The 20,639-nt window shown below is 46.2% G+C and overlaps 1 protein-coding gene across 4 annotated transcripts in view; it reads right to left on the minus strand.

Annotated features, from left to right (window-relative positions):
* Tecpr2 (tectonin beta-propeller repeat containing 2) overlaps positions 1-20,639 on the minus strand; it is a 103,904-nt gene that overhangs the window by 19,685 nt on the left and 63,580 nt on the right. For all 4 annotated transcript variants that reach the window (XM_076921115.1, XM_076921117.1, XM_076921116.1 and 1 more), the window contains 7 exons: positions 18,471-18,654; positions 16,586-16,759; positions 14,833-15,013; positions 12,893-13,034; positions 9,220-9,460; positions 7,671-7,760; positions 6,113-6,346 (listed from right to left, as the gene is read on the minus strand). In XM_076921115.1, coding sequence (XP_076777230.1) covers positions 6,113-6,346; positions 7,671-7,760; positions 9,220-9,460; positions 12,893-13,034; positions 14,833-15,013; positions 16,586-16,759; positions 18,471-18,654 — 1,246 coding nt within the window. The remainder of the gene's footprint in view (positions 1-6,112; positions 6,347-7,670; positions 7,761-9,219; positions 9,461-12,892; positions 13,035-14,832; positions 15,014-16,585; positions 16,760-18,470; positions 18,655-20,639) is intronic.

Genomic DNA, 20,639 nt, shown 5'->3' on the forward strand with positions numbered 1-20,639 from the left:
CTTAACTGCTTAGCCATCTCTCCAGCCCGCCTTTATTTATTTATTTATTTAAGACGGTGTCTCATGTATCCTGTATCTCAGGCTGGTCTCAATTGCTATGTAGCCAAGAATGACCCCGAACTTCTAATGTCCCTGCTTCTATCCTCAGTGCTCCCAGTCTGTGCAGTGCTGGGGACTGAATGCAGGGCTACTAGACAGACACTTACTGAGCTTCCCTACCAGATGTTTAAGACTGGGAAAAGCTTGTTTTATTCTACTGACTTATCTGTACAACTACTATAGCCATATATGGAAAGGAAAGGGCTGTCTTTTTTCTTATTCTTCCCTAAACAAAGCCTTTCCCTTTGTTTTGAGACAGGGTCTTGTGTAACCAAAGCTGGTCTCCAGTTTACTGTGTAGCCAAGAGACAGCTTCAGCCTTCTGATCCTGCTTCCACCTCTCCACAGGGCTGGGATCACAGGTGTGACCTCTGCTCTTAGACAGACAGCCCTGATCTCCTTCCTAGTCCTAAGGCACTCCTCATGTGTGCTGCATTATCTGAGTATGGCCAAGAGCTTCTGGCAGGCTTTGTCTAGCTTCAGTGGTGGGTCTAATTTGGAACCTGTTTTGAGGTATGGGCTGGGATACCTGTGGCAATCAACTTTCACAGATTCACAGCAGTATCTCCCGAGCAGCCTGAGCATGGTCCACCTCCTCTTTACCCAGTGGACCCTGGACATCAAGCACTGACTGTACTCCTTCACATACCTATCCCAGACACCTACCTAACTAGCAAACCATGGTGGTTTGTAGCATCGGTCATGGAATGAAGTCATAGGCCATGTCTGATCAGGCTGTGGATCTGCTGACATCAACAGTATGGTCCTATTGGACCTTAGCCGACCTTTTTGGTACAGTGGAGGATACTGGGGGCCGCCCACTTGTGGTTGGAGCATCCTCATGACAACAGTAAAAGAAAAAACTCTCGGGGCTGGAGAGATGGCTCAGAGGTTAAGAGCACTGACTGCTATTCCAGAGGTCCTGAGTTCAATTCCCAGCAACCACATGGTGGCTCACAACCATCTGTAATGGGGTCTGATGTCCTCTTCTGGTGTGTGTGTGAAGACAGCTGCAGTGTACTCATACAAATAAAAATAAATACTCTCTCTGGCCAGGCTTTTCCCATCGCTGGGCGCTTTTTAATGCCAGTCATTTAAACCATAGCTTGTCATGGCTTTAATTTACAATTAAAGCTAAGGAATGACATTGAGAAGCTTGTACTGTGCTTATGGGCCATCTGTATGCCTTCTTTGAACAAGCATTCACAAATGAACGCATGCATGTCAGGTGTGGTGATGTCTTACTAAGGACTTAAGATGGATTTCCTAGAATTCTGACATTACATGAGAAGTCCATGATAAAGCAACTTCTGCAATAATATACAGCAAAAAAGGCTGGGACTCAAATTCTAACTACAAAACAATTTTATTAGGAATCTATAGCCTGCCAGTTGAGAACTTGAGACAGTAGCTGAACATGATAAAGTCACATAGGGACAAAACCACACTGGGCTGGCATCTCAGAGTTGACAAATAGTGATAACATTGGTGACAGGACAGGATCTCATGTAAGACAAGTGGATCTGGGTTCAGAGTAAGTAGAGCCTACGGAATGCATACCCCAGAGGGCATTCTGGATTCAAGAATTAGGTCAAAGACAAAAACACTTAGTTGGGGCTTACTTTTTTGAAGTTTTACTTCAGATGTTGTATGTATGTCTACAGGGAGGGGTGGCAGAACCTCCTCCTTCCGTGAGCTTGCTGTGCTCCTCACATTCCTTCAGGGTTAGCAGACATGAAAGGTTCTTGTGATTGAAAGTGCTGTGCCACCTCTGAACTAAAGTCTAAGTTAGTAGACTTTCTCCTCAGTTCTTCCCTCCGGTAGCAGTAAGGTATGCAGCTCCAGAGCAAAGCACCTAGAGCAATGCAGCCTCACTAGTGCACCGTGGGGACAGCGAGCTGCTGGGGCTGGGGCTGGGGCTGGGGCTGGGGCTGGGGCTGGGGCTAAGGGGGAGCCCAGCCTGACAGCTTCCATTTTATTTGCTTCATCAAGGAGAAAAACTTTTTCTTTACTCCCCACAACAGACACTTTCCTCTTAAAACTGCTTTTTTTTTTTTTTAAAAAAAAAAAAGGTGTGTGTGTGATTAATAGCCCAACCTATCCTCAACCTTGTGCAACCTTGGGATTACAGTTGGGATTACAGGAGTGCACCACTATACCCTACTGTAGAATCTTTTAACTGTGTGGTATAGAACAACAATAATAGCATTTGCTTGTTGTTTCCTATAATATAGAATTCTTCTCCACATAAATCATTGCATGATATAATCTAGTTTGTTACCTAAAGGCACAAACTGACAATGATACGTCCTCATCACATGCTGTGACTAGGTGAATTAAACCACAAATTGCATTAGTTTGCTAAATGGTCTAGTGCCTGACATGCATCTTAAATATTTGCTAAATGATGCACATTTTCCTCCAAAAGCAAGGATTATAATAGATCACCGTAAAATTCTTCTATCTCTTCAGCTGGGTTTAGCTAACAGCCATTTAATAAATGTCTTAATTTAATCCTTTTCCTGACTGCTATAGTTGTTTTGACATCTGTGTAGCCTAGGCTGGCCTTGAACTGGTGACCCTAGGGCCTCAGCTTCCTTAATCACAGGTGCAGCCACTATTCTGGCAATCAGAGCAGCATTTGCTTGGTAAGGGTAAAAAGGGGAAGGATGTGATGGATGGTTGTAGGCTGACAATACTCAGCTAAGCTCAAAGTCAGAAATCCCTTTTGTAGCAAAAAGGAGAAGGGGGCATGGGATAGGGGTTTTCTAGGGAGGGGAAATGGGGAAAGGGGATGGCATCTGAAATGCAAATAAAATATCCAATAAAAAAAAAAAAAGAAATCCCTTTTTTGTGGTAGTTCATGTGTAGAGGTCAAAGGACAGTTAGAGGACTTGGCTTTCTCCTTCCACACGTGGATTCCAGGGATCAAACTCAGGTCACTGGGTTTGCTGTCAAGAACCTTCACCTTCTGAGCCATCTTGCTGGCCTTAATCATCAATTTAAAAATATTATTTTTTTGTGCCTGGAGAGGTAGCTCAGTGATTAAAAGCACTGGTTGCTTTTCCAGAGGTTCAATTCCCAGTACCCATACCCATCTGTAACTCTTGCTGAGCCCATGCGTGCATGTGGTATACAGACATACATGCATGTGGTATACAGACATACATGACATACATGCATGTGGTATACAGACATACATGCAGGCAAAACATCCACACACAAAAATAATCATCTTTACAAAGAAATAAAATCCCAATCTCTCTCTCCTCTCTCTTCTCTCCCTCTCCTTCCCTCTCTCTGACTCCGATTTGAGAGGTGTGTGTTGGGATTAATGGCACAAGCCACAATGCCAAGCTAAAGTCCTGAGCCACCTGCTTTCCTCACTGGATACAGACCAGACCTGGAGAGATGCTTGGTGTTCCTGGCCGCAGTTCAGTGCCCTGGATGGCACAAGTGGAGGCTTCTGGCACAGCAAGGCCAACCTCCTTTCCACCGAGCCCTGTCCAGTTCCCTTACACCGACACCAAGCCTGCTGGCTGGACCGTAGGCATTGTTCAGTATGCTGAGAAAACTGGTGCCGAGAGTCTATTTTACCATCAGTCACGTAAAGCAACAAGTGAGAACACAGAGCAGGACACAGATGTGAGAGAGGCGGGGGTTCAGTATACAACATGGTGGTGGAAATCAGGTGGTCCTAGTGCATACTCAACTGGCCCAAAGTCCAGTGCTATAAACAAAGGTCCAGGGGTCTTCCACAACAGGATGAAAGACATTTGCTGAGGTCATTGGGATGGGGTGACAGCTGATGGGGTAACCGTATGGAGGGACCAGTTTGGGGAAAAACAGCTTCACTTCCAGCTGAATGAGCATAGACTTCTCTAGTTTTTCAAGGTTTGGTCGTAAGAATAAACACTAGCTCTGGCTTTTCTCAGAGATACCAGCAGCCTTCCTTCCTTCATGGTCTGGTGGAGACTGCTGGAGAAAGGCTCAGGGCCATTGAGTCTCTGGACAGAGGAAGGAACTCTTTAGGCCAGGTAGCAGGCTCAACTGGCACCCCTGTCCAGGCCATACCCAGCTGCAGCCTTGTCTGGCTGGCATGGCCCTTGGGAAGCCAGATGACCAGCAGATCTGAAAGACCAGTGTGAAGCCCAAGGCAGACATAATCACAGTTTCTCTGGGAGCCTCTAGCTGTGGCACAGCTTGTTTCCACGGCAGACTGGGTTATGGTCAGGCCTTATCTCTTCTAGCAGCTTGCAGAAACCCCATTGCCAAGAGTCACTGGCCTGGCCCAGGCCCATCAGGGCAAAGCATGCTTTACAGGGGTGGTGGTCAGTGTAGGAGGCAGCTCTTCCTGCTCTCTCCCCCCACCCCTTCTCTCACATGGTTGAGTTATTATACATTAAACACTTAGTTAGGTCTACAAAATAGTGGTTGTCAGTGCACAACTGTGGTACCCTGAAAGGATAGCTTGGTTCCTGGTCGAGCACAGGCCTCGAACCAGGACCCTAATGGGACAAGGGTCGGTGTTTGGCCACACCCCCAGACTCCAGGCTCCTGACATTCGACCAAGACCTCCAATTGATCTGGGCCTTTCAGTCTCATAGGGCAACGCCCCTACCAGCCCCTCCACAGGTAGAGGGCATGACTACAGGCCTCAGGGCCTCAAGAGATCTACATACTAATGAGATACCTAAAAGCCAGAAGGCATAGCCAATTAAGTATTCTTCTCCAGACCCTTCTCTCTCCCTATTTAACTCAGGTCTGCCCTGAGAATGGGGTGTGTGTGTGTGTGGGGGGGGGGGTGCAGCCAGTTTCATCCGCTTTCCTTTCCACCATGACAATAAACCTTTTAAGCCATGGACTTCCTGTCTTTGGCGCCTGCCATGGAGAACCCTGGAGGGGGCCTTAGGCTATCAAGCCGCTATTTAATCTCCAGCTAAGTTCCATTGCTGTGGAGGCTGCCCATCCAAGCAAGCCAGTCTTGATCCAGCCAAGCAAGTGCTGAAACCAAAAGTCTCAACCAGCAGGGCGCTGCCAGAGTTTCCCTCCCCCTTGTTCCTCTCTGTTGCAGGCGGGTCCAGCCAGCAGCTCTGGGGGCCCAAAGATAGAGACCACCGGCCTCCAGGTCAGCTGTCTGCCCAGAGACCCTCTCTCAGAAGTCCTGCCCCCGCAGAACCTCAGACTGAGATCTCTCACACTTGGGCAGTGTCTGCCCAGCACTGCGAGGCTTAACTCAGTTAACTGATTCCCGTGCTTCTGCTCCCGGGATCCACAACTCCGCCCAACAGGGCCCATGCCTGCTCCCACATGTGAGCTAACCGTCCCCCAACAGCAGCGTCTACTTCCTAGACTGTACTGTTGAAGCTCAAGCTTACTCTGACCCCAGGAGCTCCTGCTATCGTCTCTGCCTCCACCATCAGACATATCACACTTGAGTTGCTGAGTCAACTAAGAATATAATACTCTGAGCTCACTTGATCACTTCTTAGAGTATGAAACATTTCCATGTCACCACACGCTGTGTCACTCTCACTCTTGGGACGGTCCATAGCAAGTGGCTAGCAGCACAGTCCCTCTTTCAGTGGCTGCAAGAGAAACTAGAGCTCACAACTGTGTGTGCAGCACCCACGGTGTGCACTCTTCCAGAGGCCAAGACACAGCTCAGCATACACTGATCCAGTCACACGACACAGCCGCCACTTTAGATTTAAAGGTCAGAAGAGGACCGTGCAGCTGTTCTAGTGCTGTCATTTTAAGCAGATCCTGGTGGCACCTTCTGCCACCACATAGCTCCTTTGGTTCTGAACAGTGTAAACTGCACACAGGGAGAGAGGTGAAGCTCCCTACAAAATTAAGAGGCTCATTTATTCTGGGGAAGTGGCCAGTTAAGTTCAACAGCTGACAAACATAATTACCAAAGAACCCACCTTCCCCATACACAGAGTGAATGTGGAGACGACGTGTTTTAGTCAGTTACATTCTGAGTGAAGCACTCACACTCTGCACCATACCTAGCTGGGAAAGGTCCAGTTTCGTCCAATGCATGCCTGTGGGGCAGCTCTTGGAAAGTGTCCTGATGAACACCTGTCCAAGGCTGTCCAAGGCCCATAGCGCATCCTGGCAGGCACCATAAGTCCTCATTTCTGCATCGGGGGGCAGCTGCACTGTGGAGGGGCGGCACTGTACATTCTGGGCACTGATGATACACAGGTCCTTGCTGCTCTGGCATAGCCATAAGGAGCTTCCTGCAGAAAAGGTTCACATTTGTCACCAAACACCGTCTCACAGAGCCACCCACCCTAAGAGCACCACATAGCCTTTATCCTCGGGCAGAACCCTGACACCTGGCCACAGATTGCCTGGTCACTCACCATAACCTTACAGGTATGCTTGTTATACCTCTGAAGTTAGAAAGAAACACTACCATCAGACATTAAAATGGTCAAGCCTGAGACATTTCAAAAACTGGAAAGAAAGCAGGGCCTATGAAATACCACTATAAAAGAAGTTTCCCTGCCCATAGCAGCCGGCAGTAGCATGAATCATGGACCTCTTGCTGTCCGGCAGCAGCACAGATCAGGGACATCAGCATGCCCTCTGGTGTCAGCAGTCTATATTTTTAACATAGATTATTAGGGCTGTCTACTCTTCAGTCCCCAGGAAGGAGAGGGCAGGCAGTATCTCGGGAGGTGTTTCTCTTGTTCTGCTAATGGGTGGGCAGCAGGCAGTTGAAGGAGGAGGAACTCCTTTTCCTCTGACCCTGGTCTTCGGGTTTTGCTTGCAGTCCTCTGATGTCCTGAGACTTTCAGGGTTAACAGTTTCTATTTAGAATGCCAGTCATCCTTGGGAATTAAAACCCCGCCATGCTGTATAATGTAGAGTATTAGCTAAAACTTGTGGTCATATGTTTTAGAATACTTTTATTTCTATTTTAATTGACTAATTAATTAAACCAATTGGTTTGTTTGAGGCTGAGTTTCTCTGTAACAGCCCTGGCTGTCCTAGAACTCCCTCTGTAAACCAGGCTGGCTTCGAACTCACAGACATCCTCAGTGCTGGGAATAAAGGTATGCACCACCACACCCAGCTATTTTTATTTTTTAGAGGTTTTTTTTTTTAGATTTTTTTATTTTATGTGTATGAATGTTTTCTCTGCATGTGTGTCTGCACTGTGTGTGTGTTTGGTACCCATGTCATGGCAGGCAGAAGGTACTGTATGGATCTCTTGGAGCTGGAATTTCAGATGGTTGCAAGCAGCCGTATGAGTACTAGGAATCCAACTAGGTCCTCCGGAAGAAGTGGGAAGAACCTCAGCGAGTCATCTGCTGCCAGCTCCTACCACACTGCATGGTGACCTTCCATGCTCTGTCACCCTTACCCACACTTAGTAGCTCTCTCGAGTAACGCCTAACCAGCACTGCTGGTTCACAGCACTGCCATGTCCCCTCTCTCAGGGTCTGTAAGCCACACCTCCACACCCACAGGGCCACAGGCAGATGGAGGTCTGAACTTTTTATCCACTGACTAAACTTGCAACCACGTTTCTCAGCTGGGCTAAGACTGACTCACCATCCTGGGTGGGAGCAGGAGAAGCCAACACAAAGGCCCATTTTGTGGCAGAAGCTGTTCCCCGGGGAACAACGTTATTCCAGTAAGTTCCTGGAGACAATAAGTATAAAAATGGGTTAAGGAAAGAAAACAAAAAAACAACAAGCAAAAATCTCTAACACTTCAGTTCTTGTTTTAGTCTATAGTTGTCCTTCAGAGCTCTTACGGTGATTTCTAGTGTCCTTAAACACAGTGGCATGAGCTACTTATCTCTCTAAGCACCATCAAGAAGAGCCATACCTTGTTCACTTAAGCCAAAGAGGCTACACAGCGGACAGAGCTGAAGGAGACTCATCGAGGGGAGTCATTCAGAAGTGAATACCAGCTCATCTACGGATGTGGGCAGCATGCTGCATGTCCCACAGTGGCCATAATTCCCCCTGTAAATGGACTATTTTCTCTCAGTAGACTGTAGATTTCCTTAATTGTCCATGAGTCTGTGTGGGAGTGTGTGTGTGCCTCAGCATGCTCGTCCAGTCCAGGGGGTCCTGAGTGCTCTCTCCTACCATGCCCCACACAGGACAGGCGACAGTTCTCCCTGATCCTGAGGACTGTGGTCTCTTTGCCAGCTTAGAAGCCAAAAGATTCCAAAAGTTGCCCTAAAGATTCTCCTGCCTCTGCCCACCCTGTTGCTAGTCACAGGCATGCATAGGATATCTGGCTTGTTATGTGAGTACTGGGATCTGAACTCCTACCCTCATATTCTTAACTGCTGAGCCATCTCTACCCAACCACATACCCCACTTTAAACAAGATTCTTTGTGTGAGTGTGTCCACAAGTGTGTCATGGCATGTGTGTGGTGATCAGAGGGACAACTTTTGGAGTAATGTTTTCTCTTTTCCTCTTGTTTTGGGGGCAAGGTCTCCTGTTCTGCCAGTGGGCCGTGTATGTGACCATCTGCCTACTTCTGTCACTGCCTCCCCATTTCCTCAGAGGCATGCTCTCCTGAGCCTCTACTGTATCTGGCTATTTGTTTGTTTTGAGACAGGATTTCTCTACATAGCCCTGGCTGTCCTTGAACTCAGCTCTGCCTGCCTACCTTTGCTTCCCGTATGCTGGAATTAAAGGCATGTGCCACCATGCCTGGCTGTATCTGGATTCTCACATGACTTCTAGGGATTGAACAGAGGCCTGCAGGTTGGTGTGGCATATGCTTTTATTTGCAGAGCCAATTCCCTGCCAGCCCTGAGTGGACTGTGAAACTGAGCTAGTCTTCCTATGTCTTTATTATAGCATACTAGGTTTTCATAGGAAAGGGATGCCACACTGTCCAGACGCCATGATTTAGGAATGACAGAATGAAAAAGAAAACAGGAAGGAAAGAGACCAGGAAGCCTGGGTGCCTCTGTCACAGGGCGCTTTCCCACTGGCACTGTATTATCTCAAGAGGAGACCTCACAGCCACTCATTAAATGTTCTGTGAGTCCCTAGGTTAGATTCCCAATACCACAAAAAAAAAAAAAGATAAACAAAGTAAAAATAATGTGAAAACTAGAGTAATTGACTCACCTATGAGACTTCCTTTAGCAACATGGAATTCATTCTTCCCTGAGGAGATCCACACACCAGTTTTGTTAACCCCTAGTAGGCTGGGCTGGCACTGAAGCTGCTGAGACCAAAACGCCATGCGCAGTTTATCTGCGACCTTTTCCACAGGGGCTTGGGCTGCTGTCGCTACTGAATGTGTGGCATGCATAATGGTCTGGAACAAGCTGCACTGGTCAAACACCACATAGTCTGTGATGCTCACCTGCAGGAAGGGAACCAGAAGAGCCTTGCTGTCGATGCAGGTCCCGAAGTCCACCTGCCTCCAAAGGCAACACCCACATACAAGTACCCACAGCAAGACCACCATGTGCCTGAGACCATACACACACCTCTGCATAGGACTGGAGCTAAGTGCCCGAGACCATACACACACCTCTGCACAGGACTGGAGCTAAGTGCCCGAGACCATACACACACCTCTGCACAGGACTGGAGCTAATAAACAGCTGTATTATGTCCTCGGCGGGCTCATAGGCAAGGAAGAAAATGTTCTCACCTTATTTTACTTTTATATCACTTGGCTCTGTCTTAAGTATTATCATTTTTGTGATTAAACAGCACCCGCCTCACCTAAGAAACCTTTTACTCTAGTTAAAATAATAAAAGAATAATTTTAGTTTTAAATTCAGGTGTTTCCAATGACAATAATGTTTAATACTTAGAATCATAACATGAGCACTAAAAAAACTCTACCAAGTGTGTGAAGCAATTACTTCAGCTATAAGCATGAATACTGCAACTTATATCAGATATCAGCCTAAGCAAGAAGACTCCAAGATTCTAGAAGCCATCTGATGTGCGACTCACCTCAACACATTCCTGAAAAGCTTCTGTACAGACACTGCTAGAGACACTTTGGGACAACTATCTCCCAGAGGGAAGCTTCTTGATTGCTGGGCAGCCAATTCTGACAGAGTTCTTTTTAAAAATATTTATTGATATTTATATTTTGTGTGTGAGTATTTTGCCTGCATGTACGTATGTACAACAGGAGCTTACAGAGGCTAGAAGAGGATATCAGAACACCTAGAACTGGAATTACAGAAGTTTGTGAGCTCCCAGTTGGGAACCGAACCAGGTCCTCTGCAAGAGCAGAAAGTGCTCTTAACCTCTGAGCCATCTCTCTAGCTCTGTGCCAAAGCAAAGTAGGTGGAAGCCTGGCTCAGCAGAACTCTCTTTAGTATTTAAAATTACATTCCATTTATTTCTATCTGTGTATTATATATGTGTGCAGGCATGCAAGCTCCAGCACACACACAGAGGACAACTTTTGGGAGTCACTCCCTCCTCTACCATGCTGGTCCGAGGGCTCAGCCGCAGGCTGTCAGGCTTAGCAGGCACTCTGACATGCTGAGCAATCTCACCATCCTCTCTAGGATTTTTGCCCATTAGGTTTATTACAGAGATTGGCACAAAACCCTATTCCTAGGATCCATTCCCAGGTCACACAATGAAATAATAAGTGAAAGTATTACAGGGAACTTAAATATATAAAAACAAAACAAACACGAAAGAAATGATTGCAAGTTAGTATATCACACATGAATGCTGCCCTTCTATCTGTGAAGGAGCACAGCCCCACTCACTACAGAGCTGCGGCCACAGTCAGCATCCTGAGCTCTGTGTCCAGACTGCCTGTGGGACTCCTGGGTGCTGTGCAACTCAGGATCAGTGCTGCTCACTGGAGACCTGGCAGTCACTACGCCAAAGCCACACACTAAGTCTGTGATACCCAAGAGTGACAGGAAGCAGGTCTCCCACTGAAAGAGAAAGGAAAGACCTAGTAGCCAAATATAATTGCTTCTGGAGCCATAAAGAAAGTAAAGAATGGAGCTAGAGAGATGGCTCGGTGGTTAAAAGCACCGGTTGCTCTTCCAGAGGTCCTGGGCTCAGTTCCCAGCAACCACATGGCAGCTCACATTGGTCTGTAACTCTAGTTCCAGGGCTTCTGACAGCCTCACAGACACACATGCTGGCAAAACATTAAATAAACATTAGAAGAAGAAGGAGGAAGAGGAGGAAGAGGAAGAAGAAGAGGAGGAAAAGGAGGAAGAAGAGGAGGAAGAGGAAGAAGAAGAGGAAGAGGAGAAGGAAAAGGAGGAAGAAGAAGAGGAAGAGGAGAAGGAAAAGGAGGAAGAAGAAGAGGAAGAAGAGGAGGAAAAGGAGGAAGAGGAAGAAAAAGAGGAAGAGGAGAAGGAAAAGGAGGAAGAGGAAGAAAAAGAGGAAGAGGAAGAAAAAGAGGAAGAGGAAGAAAAAGAGGAAGAGGAAGAAAAAGAGGAAGAGGAGGAGGAGAAGAAGAAGGTAAGCACAGAACTATTTCACTCTGCCTCTGTGCCTGTCTGTGAAAGTGTGTGTATTATGAAAAAAAAACAACAGCTTTCTTTGTGTTGACTCTAACGACTGGAGGATGCAGCACCCAGCACCCCAACAGGCAAAACCCAACCAAACAAGGGCTCAGTGGATGAAGTGCTGAGCACACAGTGTGAGGACTGGAGTCTGGATCCCCAGCAGCCATCTAAGTATTGGAAGGCAGAGTGGCTTGCTTGTAAACTCAGGGCTTGAAAATTGGTTCAAGCTGGCTAGCTAAGGAATGTGAGCTTCAGGTTCAGCCAGAGACCCTTCCTCAGCAGATAAAGTGGAAAGTAATCAAGTAGGATTCCCAACATCAACTCTGGCTGCTATAAGAATAGACACATACACACCCATGCCCTCACATACACATATATGCATGCTTATTATACATATACAAAACATGCATGCTTATTATACATATACAAAAAATTCCACCAGAATTTAACACATACAGATATGTATATATACTTATATGCTGTTTACATGTGCATGTTCATATATGACAGTTACTTCTGAATCATGTAAACCTCAAATATTAGAATATAAAATTTTATATACGTGTGTGTGTGTAATATACATGTTCATTTTCATGGGAAAGACTAAGGAGAGCAGCACGCTCAAGACAAGCCTCACTAGGCAGACCAAGGAGACACAGAGGTGAGGAATCACACTGCACATCTGTCAGAACCACCTTGGGCACAATGTGTGTATGAGACAGCTAAAAGCTTAGCTCTGGATGGTGCCAAGACAGGAAAGTGGATGCTCCTTGCAAAATCCACCCAAGGCTGGGCTAGGACCACCCCCTACTCCTCACAGTACTCTCTTCACCGGCAGCATGTGGGGAAATGCTCAGTTCTTTGTTGAAATATCATTTACTTAAAGGCCTTTCAAGCAAGTAGAGATAGATGAGTTTTAATTGTGGGTTGGGTTTCCAAACCTATTGTTTGGTCTCTTTTCTTAGCATGTTAGTTCAGAATTAAACATCATTATTACCCGGATCTTCAAATGGATGTCACTGGATTTATTTAGCCTATAATGGTGAATGCCTAAATAACATTTAAATAAATAAATAAATTCCAGCCTGTATTAAAGTGAAGAAAGCTTTTACAAGTCATTTCCTATGAGGGAAAGTTTCTGTGCATTTTTAAATATACCCAACCATAGGAAAGTCGCATCTACTACATGGAAAAAGTAAACACTACTAATTTAATCCAGTCTCTTAAGGAAAAGAGATACGGCAGAAAGTGTGGGTCTGTAAGTCAGAGAAAGTCCCATCAGTTACCTGCCACCAATGATCATCATCTCCTTGGGGCTTCTTGGGAATCACGCCAGTTCTGAACCACAGCTTCCCATGAATGTCCAGGGCCCAGAGTGTGTGCTGATCTCCAAGAGTTATGCAGACAGGCTCCAGAGTTTGCCTTTCACTGGTAGTGAGAGAACACAGCGTCAGCCCCACCTAGGAGGCACAGTATGCAGAAGGCTGCGTCACTGAGTGTCTCTGAACAGGCTAAACAGGAGTGGATGACCGAGCCACAAGGAAGGAGCTGGGCCTAAGGTACACTGCTGGGCAGTACTTACTGTCCAGACACGGCTGCTTTGGAAAGACGCGGTAGTAGAAGAAAGCTACAGGTCACAAGTGAGCAGGCACTTAGGCCAAGAGCACCTGCACTTCTTCCCACCTTCCCCCATGTCAGCTGTGGTGTATCGCTGTCTCTGGCAGATACTATCATCTCTGATGAGTCTGCCGTTCCATTCTTCCTCTGGGGATACCCTTGGCAGCTTTGGGGCTCAGTTGAGGCTAGCCTTGGCATGCTGCCTACCCAACCACTAAGGGCAATCAACAGCTCCCCACTGCTTTGTGCTCTCTGTCTTGACATCAACTGTCACCCAGCTGGCTGAGGCACAGCTCCCCTCTAAGTTGAAGGGGTTGAGTTTTGGCTATCTTGTACACCTAGGCCCCAGAGCATCCTGCTTCCCAGCAGGAAGATTTGCTGGCTAGCTGAACCTAAATCAACATCATTCTGACCTGGAATGTATAAGCAAATTTTTTTCCCCTCTAGACAGCTATGTATCCCTGGCTATCCTGTAACTTGCTCTGTAGAACAAGCTGTCCTCGGACTCAGAAATTAGTCTGCCTCTGCTTCCCAAGTGTTGAGACTAAAGGTGTGTGCCACCACCACCAGTCCCAAATCTTATATGTTAAAAAGATATAGTCCAGAACAAATTTCAACTAACTAGGATAAAAATACCAATAAGCATTTTTATCTAACCATCACAGACTCACAACAGAACCGTGACAGCAAGAAACTCCACACAGAGAACATGTGACCTAGTGACTCTCTGATACTCCAGAACATTTTTTTATTGGACTTTCTTTCTTCCTTCCTTCCTTTCTTTCTTTCTTTTTCTTTCCTTCTTTCCTTTCTGTCTTTCCTTCCTTCCTTCTCTCTCTCTCTTTCATTTTTATTAGACTTTCTTCTTTCCTTCCTGCCTTCCTTCCTTCCTTTCTTTCTTTCTTTTTTTTTTTTTTTTTTTTTTTTTTTTTTGGTTTTTTGAGACAGGGTCTCTCTGTGTAGTCCTGGCTGTCCTGGAACTCACTCTGTAGACCAGGCTGGCCTCGAACTCAGAAATCCGCCTGCCTCTGCCTCCTGAGTCTGGGATTAAGCTGCCTTCCTTTCTTTCTCTCTATTATTATACATATGTAATGTTCTGCCTGAATGCCAGAAGAGGACACCAGATCCCATTACAGATGGTTGTGAGCCACCATGTGGTTGCTGGGAACTGAACTCAGGACCTCTGGAAGAGCAGCCAATGTTCTTAACTTCTTAGCCATCTCTCTATCCTACACTTTTTTTGGAGACAAGTATCCAAGGCTGAGGATGACTCTAAGCTGATGCAATCACTGGTTGCCTCTATCTCCTAAGTGATCACGTAATAGTCATGTGTTACTCCGCTGAGTGTATGTACTGCTGAGGATGGAGCTCAGGGTCTTGTGCACGCTAGGCAAACACTACCAGCTGAGCCCTATACCGAAATCCCAACACAAACTGTAATGTGCCCTTTGCAGTCTGCCAGCAGAGGAGCACAGGCCAGTCTGCTGAGGCCAACTCTGACAAATAGCAAAAACTCCACCACCATGAAACCTGTAGTTGTTGGTTTTGCCAGAAAAGGCTCACCTAGGTGGCTGGTCAGGAATAAATGTAACAGTGCTGGGGCCCATACCTGACAATATCACACTTCCACTGTTCCCCTTCAGGACAGAAACTGCTCACGCCCTCCCGATACAGGAGGGCCCTCTGCTCTGTCAGTGCCCACACCACACTGTTCCGGGCTGCAATCTGGGACAGGGGGTAGGGACAATCGACCTTCACGGCTCGGGCGCAGGGCCGATCCACGCTGAGACCTGTAGTGAGAGAGGAGGAGCCCCGCAGACTCAGTAGCAGCATGGCATACTCTATTTTAATCTGTGGTTTTCTTTTTTGGTACTTTTGCTATCTGTGGTCTTTCATAATAGATACCTTTTCAAGTACAACTTCTCAGGTAAAACCCCAGACTTATACTGCAAGGCTTGTGCACAGACAGAGTTCCCAGGAGCTTCCCTCACCTCTTGGTGGCTGTCAGTGATGTGTGTCATGTATCTAAATGATATCAAAGGTAACTACTAAGGGAGCAGGCTGGACAGATAATATGTACATCTCATGTTCTATAGCTTTGGTCTGAAGTAGGTCCTAGTAGTATAATCACAAGGGTACCAGCAGAGTTTGCAACAACGAGGACTTGCCCACAGGACATCTTTGTGCAAATGGTGTCAACTGCAGATTCTAATTCAGTAGGACAGGAAGGCACAGGGTGCTATGAAAACTACTCTGGGGCTAGAGAGATGGCTCAGTGGTTAAGAGCACTGACTGCTCTTCCAGAGGTCCTGAGTTCAGTTCCCAGCAACCACATGGTGGTTCACAACCATCTGTAATGGGATCTGATGCCCTCTTCTAGTGTGTCTGAAGACAGTGACAGTGTACTCACATATGTAAAATAAATATTAAAAAAGTGTTAAAAACAACTGCTCTGACACCATGGTTGGAGGTCACCTGCTCCTTCCTTACATGTAGGTCCAAAGCATCCCCTTTCCTGCCATGACCAGAGTCAAATACCTTGAAAGCTAGATGTGCACGTGTGTATCAGAGTGGCCTGTTCCCACTGAAATACATAAGAATTAACTAAGCTGAAGGCTAGAGCCCCACACATGTCCATGAAGTTGGCAGTGCTGATGACCAGGTGATGACTTCCACACCAGAGACATTCCACACCTGGAGAACCATTCCTGGCTGATAACTCACTCCAAAGATGAAGCCATGTTCACAGAATCAGTATTAAATGACTAGATCAATCTTCATGTAACTCCAACATGGCCTCATGACAGCCCCTGCTCCCAAGGACATTTCCCCCTGACAGTACACAGTCCCCCTGCTGACAGTACGCAGACACTGACTCATTACAGTGTATTTTAAAGAAATGAGTCCCACTGTGCCAGGTCTAGCAGCTAAAGGTTTCCCTGAGGGCAGTTTCCTAGGGCGAGTCAACCTGCTATTTACAGTGAATTACTTCTAGTTATTTCCCCCCAATCCACATGTAAGTATGTGTCCAGGCTTTGACCCAGCTGAGAAAAGAGGGAGATGTCAAGTCATGGCTATTTCTGCTTTCCTCTCGTCCTGGATACTCCAGGATACGCACAGGGCATGGGCAGAAGGAGCATCGGGCTTGGCCCACACAGCATCCTGGCCTGCACTCAGTCATTTATTCATTCCTGTCCAGACTAGTCTGTGTCAGGGGAATTGCTCTTCCATGGCAAACAGTGCTTCTAGAAATGTTCTCACTTAACTTGGTTTTTGGTCTCTGCATCCTGTGACTGCTCTCAGGATGTGACTAGCTGCAGAATCAGCAAATGACAAGGACAAGGTATATGGCCTTCGACTACCTGTCTGAAGGTACAGATCTCCGTTGGTCCTGATGATCCAGGCTGTGTCATCACTCAGGGCCACAAACACAGCCTGGGGCAGAGCCTCGTACCAGTGCCGCTTCCCTTTGATGGTGACTTTGCCACAAGCAAACGCACGGTTAGATTTCTGTTCAATCTTCCAGAGAAGAGCCCCTAGGAGAAAAAAATTCTACTCACTGATCAACACACATGAGATTCACCTGTACAAATGCTCCATTCTTGGCACTGCAAGGGATAGCTTTCTAAAATACATCTTGTTGCTTCCAACTCAGGAAAAGCCCACCATGCCAGAGTTTAAACCCACCAGCTCTATGTTGTCCGACAACATATGAATGTGTCCAAGTCTCACTTTTCTCAACTGAAAAGTGGGTCATTTCCACCTTCTGGGACTGATCTAAAGGCTGGATGAAAGGAGAAATCCACCACATAGCATGGGGGTGGGCAAGACTCATGTCGGGGGAGAGAAGTGACATTTCATTAGGTACCTGTCCACTGACACATGAGGCACAATTAGTGCCCAACACTAACCTTGAGAAAGGGCCTTTTCTAGATCACTTATGTGTATGTGAGTTGGGTCAGCATGTTTTCATTCAAAAGAATTCTAGGGAACAGATAAATGAGGCACTATGGGAGAAGGCTACGGCATTAGGCCAGGTAAGGAATACCAAGGAATGCATGAACTGACCTGCCAAGGTCTCTCCCCGAGCCCAGCCCTGCATCACTACAGAGCCTGAAGCATCCAAAGAGGATGGGCTCAGCTGAGAAAAATGATCTCACAGAGACAGACAGCTCCAACCACTGCAATCAAGGAATGGTTGGGAAAATAAAAAATAATTAATACAATTAGCAGAGAACCAACACTTCTAAATGGCTAGGAGGAGGAGCTTAAAGGTATAGGAAAAAAATGAAGATATACAATTATACAACACCAGCTAATGGAGTGGGCTATTATCTCACTCAGTCTCCAGGGAAAATCGGTGCCAAGCAAACAGTGAGTGAAAGTGAACAAACAACTAATAAACTAACACTTTAACAAGAATGCCCCTTCTTTTGCTTCTCCTCCATGGCACCCACTGCTTCAGAAGCACAAATGAAGCATAGTGGGGTCATGCCTATAACCCCAGCTCTTGGGAGGCTGAGGGAGGAGGACCCAGCCTGAGGCCAGCCAGAACTCCACAGTGAATTCAAGGTCAGCCTTGCTGTATAGCATGGCCATGTCTAAAAACAAAACAAAGAAAGAAAACCACTAATGAGTAGATGAGTCTCCATAGCTAAGGGAGTTATCTCAGCCTCAGAACTGTACTCAAAAAGTCTGCATGTGCTCACGCAACACTGAAATGCTAACCAATGCACACAGTGTGAGGACTCCTGCTACTGCAGTCAGGGAAACATTTCCTAGCACATCCAGCACACAGTCAGCCTGTCTTCACAAGTTCAGTTGCTTTAGAGCAACCCTGACAAACCGAAATACATGGTATTTTTATGAGGATTTAGTGTTTCAACATGAGGAGAGAAAAAAAAAAGAACCTCAAAACTCAAATTATTAGTATAACTTACAAAAATATGTCCTTGTGTTATCACTGCAATTACTAAGTAAAAAACAAAAAACAAAACAAAACAAAAAAACCAAAAACCAAAAACCAAAAAAAACAAAAACAAAAACAAAAAACCCAAAAAACCCAAGCAAGTATGCTGAACACCTATCACCCTAACCGGTGTCAAAGGAAGCATTCATGATCTTTACAGTACCCAGCTAAGCTGGCAGGAAGGTCAATCTGTTGACACTTTGCTGTTGCCAGAGGAGAGCTGCCTTGTGAGCTGGGAGCTGTGTTGGGGGTTGGGAAGTGGGAGCTGGGAGGCGAACCTGAGGGAGAGACTGCCATCTGCTGGACAGCATCTTCAAACCTCTGCCAGCGCAGCCCTGCACCAGGCAGGGCACTGCAGAACAGGCCACCTTTGTAGTCCAGGCACCAGATAAACTTTTCCGAGACCGCCAAGCTGAGGATGCCATAGCCAGGACCCGAGTAGCCCATCCAGCTCTCTGCAAACTAATAAGGACAGAGGCCAGTGAGTTCTGTGGCAGGGGACACTGCTGCCTTCATAATACTGTCACCAAGAAGACAAGTGGGCAGGATACTGAAGTCAAAGAATCATTGAGAAGCCTTGCCTACCCCTGCTCTCCTTGGATCCAGTCTCAGGAACATTCTGGAATAGGAGTTGTGGTCCTTATGGAAGGCCCCATAACATCCTTGGATAATACTTTCTCATGGCACAGTACCCTTCCTAAGTAATGCTTGAAGGTATATACAACCACTTGTCAAAACAAGACATTGTCACGTTGCAAGTCCACACTCAAGAACCACACAACTGAGTCACACACCTCCCACAAAAAAGTTTGCATAAGAAAACATAACACTTAAAGTAAGTTTACAATTTGACATTGGGCTATGCTTATAGCTATCCTGATACATATGCCTTGTACAGGATACAGGCCACGCATGCTGGTAGAGTGTGACATCATATCAAAAGAGACCAGGCTTTATTCTATACAAACCTTACTTTATACAAGGAGGTATGTTCATCAATACATATATGTAAATCAACTTTCTGTACACTTAACTTATGACAGATACATCATGGGAACAGCATTACCACTGTTTGCATTACAGTTTTTCAAACCCTGTTCTAGCCTTTGGACTCTTGGCCTTCTGTATGGGAACAGCTGGGGGAAGTGTGGATGAAATACCATCTGAATTTTGCATACTAAAGCTTTGTTGCTGTTTTTATCATTTGTATTACTTATTTAATGTAACATGTGTATGCACACACATGAGTGTGCTATATACATAGCACATGTGGTAGTCAGAGACAATTGTGAGAGCTGGTTCTCTCTTTCCACCATATGGGTCCTAGAGATGGCACTCAAGTCCTCAGTCTTAGTGTCAGCCCTAACCCACTGACTTGTCATGCTGGTCCCATGGTGCTAGGATTTGTTCAAAAGTCAAAGCTAAATAAAGGTTTACTTTAGACATACTTGTACAGATACCTGATATGAAAGCTAGTGTTATGAAAGAGAATGGTTTTTACCTTTTTCCACCTGGCTTTGTTCACCACAGCAAAATATTCTCTTAGCCCTTGCCTTAACAAACAAACAAACAAACAAACAAACAACCCAAACATTTCTCAACTTTTCTGCTATTTGGAGCAAGACCAGGTATGACAAAGCTTAGTAGAGAAACTTAAGAGCTCCGGGGTCCTTTTCCATGGGTGAGGGCTTTCTTAAGCTGGAGTCCTAAGATCCACTGACAGATGTGCTCTGCCAGCTAACGCTCTGTCAGCTGATCACACTGCTGTGGCTTCCCGTAGCTCTGCACTTGACTCAACACCCTTATCCCCGTCCCACTTAACTGATGCTCTGAGCATGCACCTGGCTTCCCAGAGACATGGAGTCCACAGCTAGCTGCCACTTGCTCTGAGCTCCCAGCATGAACACAGGCACTGTCAGAGCACTCAGGAAGCAGTGCACTGAAAAGATGAAGGCAGGATGCTGAACAAGCCACCCAGGTTCTGAGATAGAAGACAAAGAACAGGGCAGAGTCCTGAGCCGTTCTGATCTTCACTTGTAACGTGACCTGGTGCAGACACTACTTTACTCTTCTGAGGCTCAACTTCCTCCTCCATATAATGGGAATGACTGCACCCACATCCTAGTTTGTTTGTTTGTTGTTCTAAAGATTTATTTATTTAATTTATGAGTACACTGTAGCTGTCTTCAGACACATCAGTAGAGGGCATCAGATCCAATTACAGATGGTTGTGAGCCATGAGTGCTGGGAATTGAACTCAGGAAGGACCTCTAGTCAGAACTGCTGAGCCATGTCTCCAGTCCCCCTAGTTTGTTTTTTAAAAATGACTTAAGTGTGTGAAGTGCTCAGCCCAGAGCTGCACATGGTGTGAGCTGGTAAGCATCACATGCTCTCAGCATGGATGATGCAGTGGTGGGCCTCACATCAGCTCCTAGGGGATATGCTGG

Source organism: Arvicanthis niloticus, chromosome 23 (genome assembly GCF_011762505.2).
Source record: "Arvicanthis niloticus isolate mArvNil1 chromosome 23, mArvNil1.pat.X, whole genome shotgun sequence".
NCBI lineage: Eukaryota > Metazoa > Chordata > Mammalia > Rodentia > Muridae > Arvicanthis > Arvicanthis niloticus.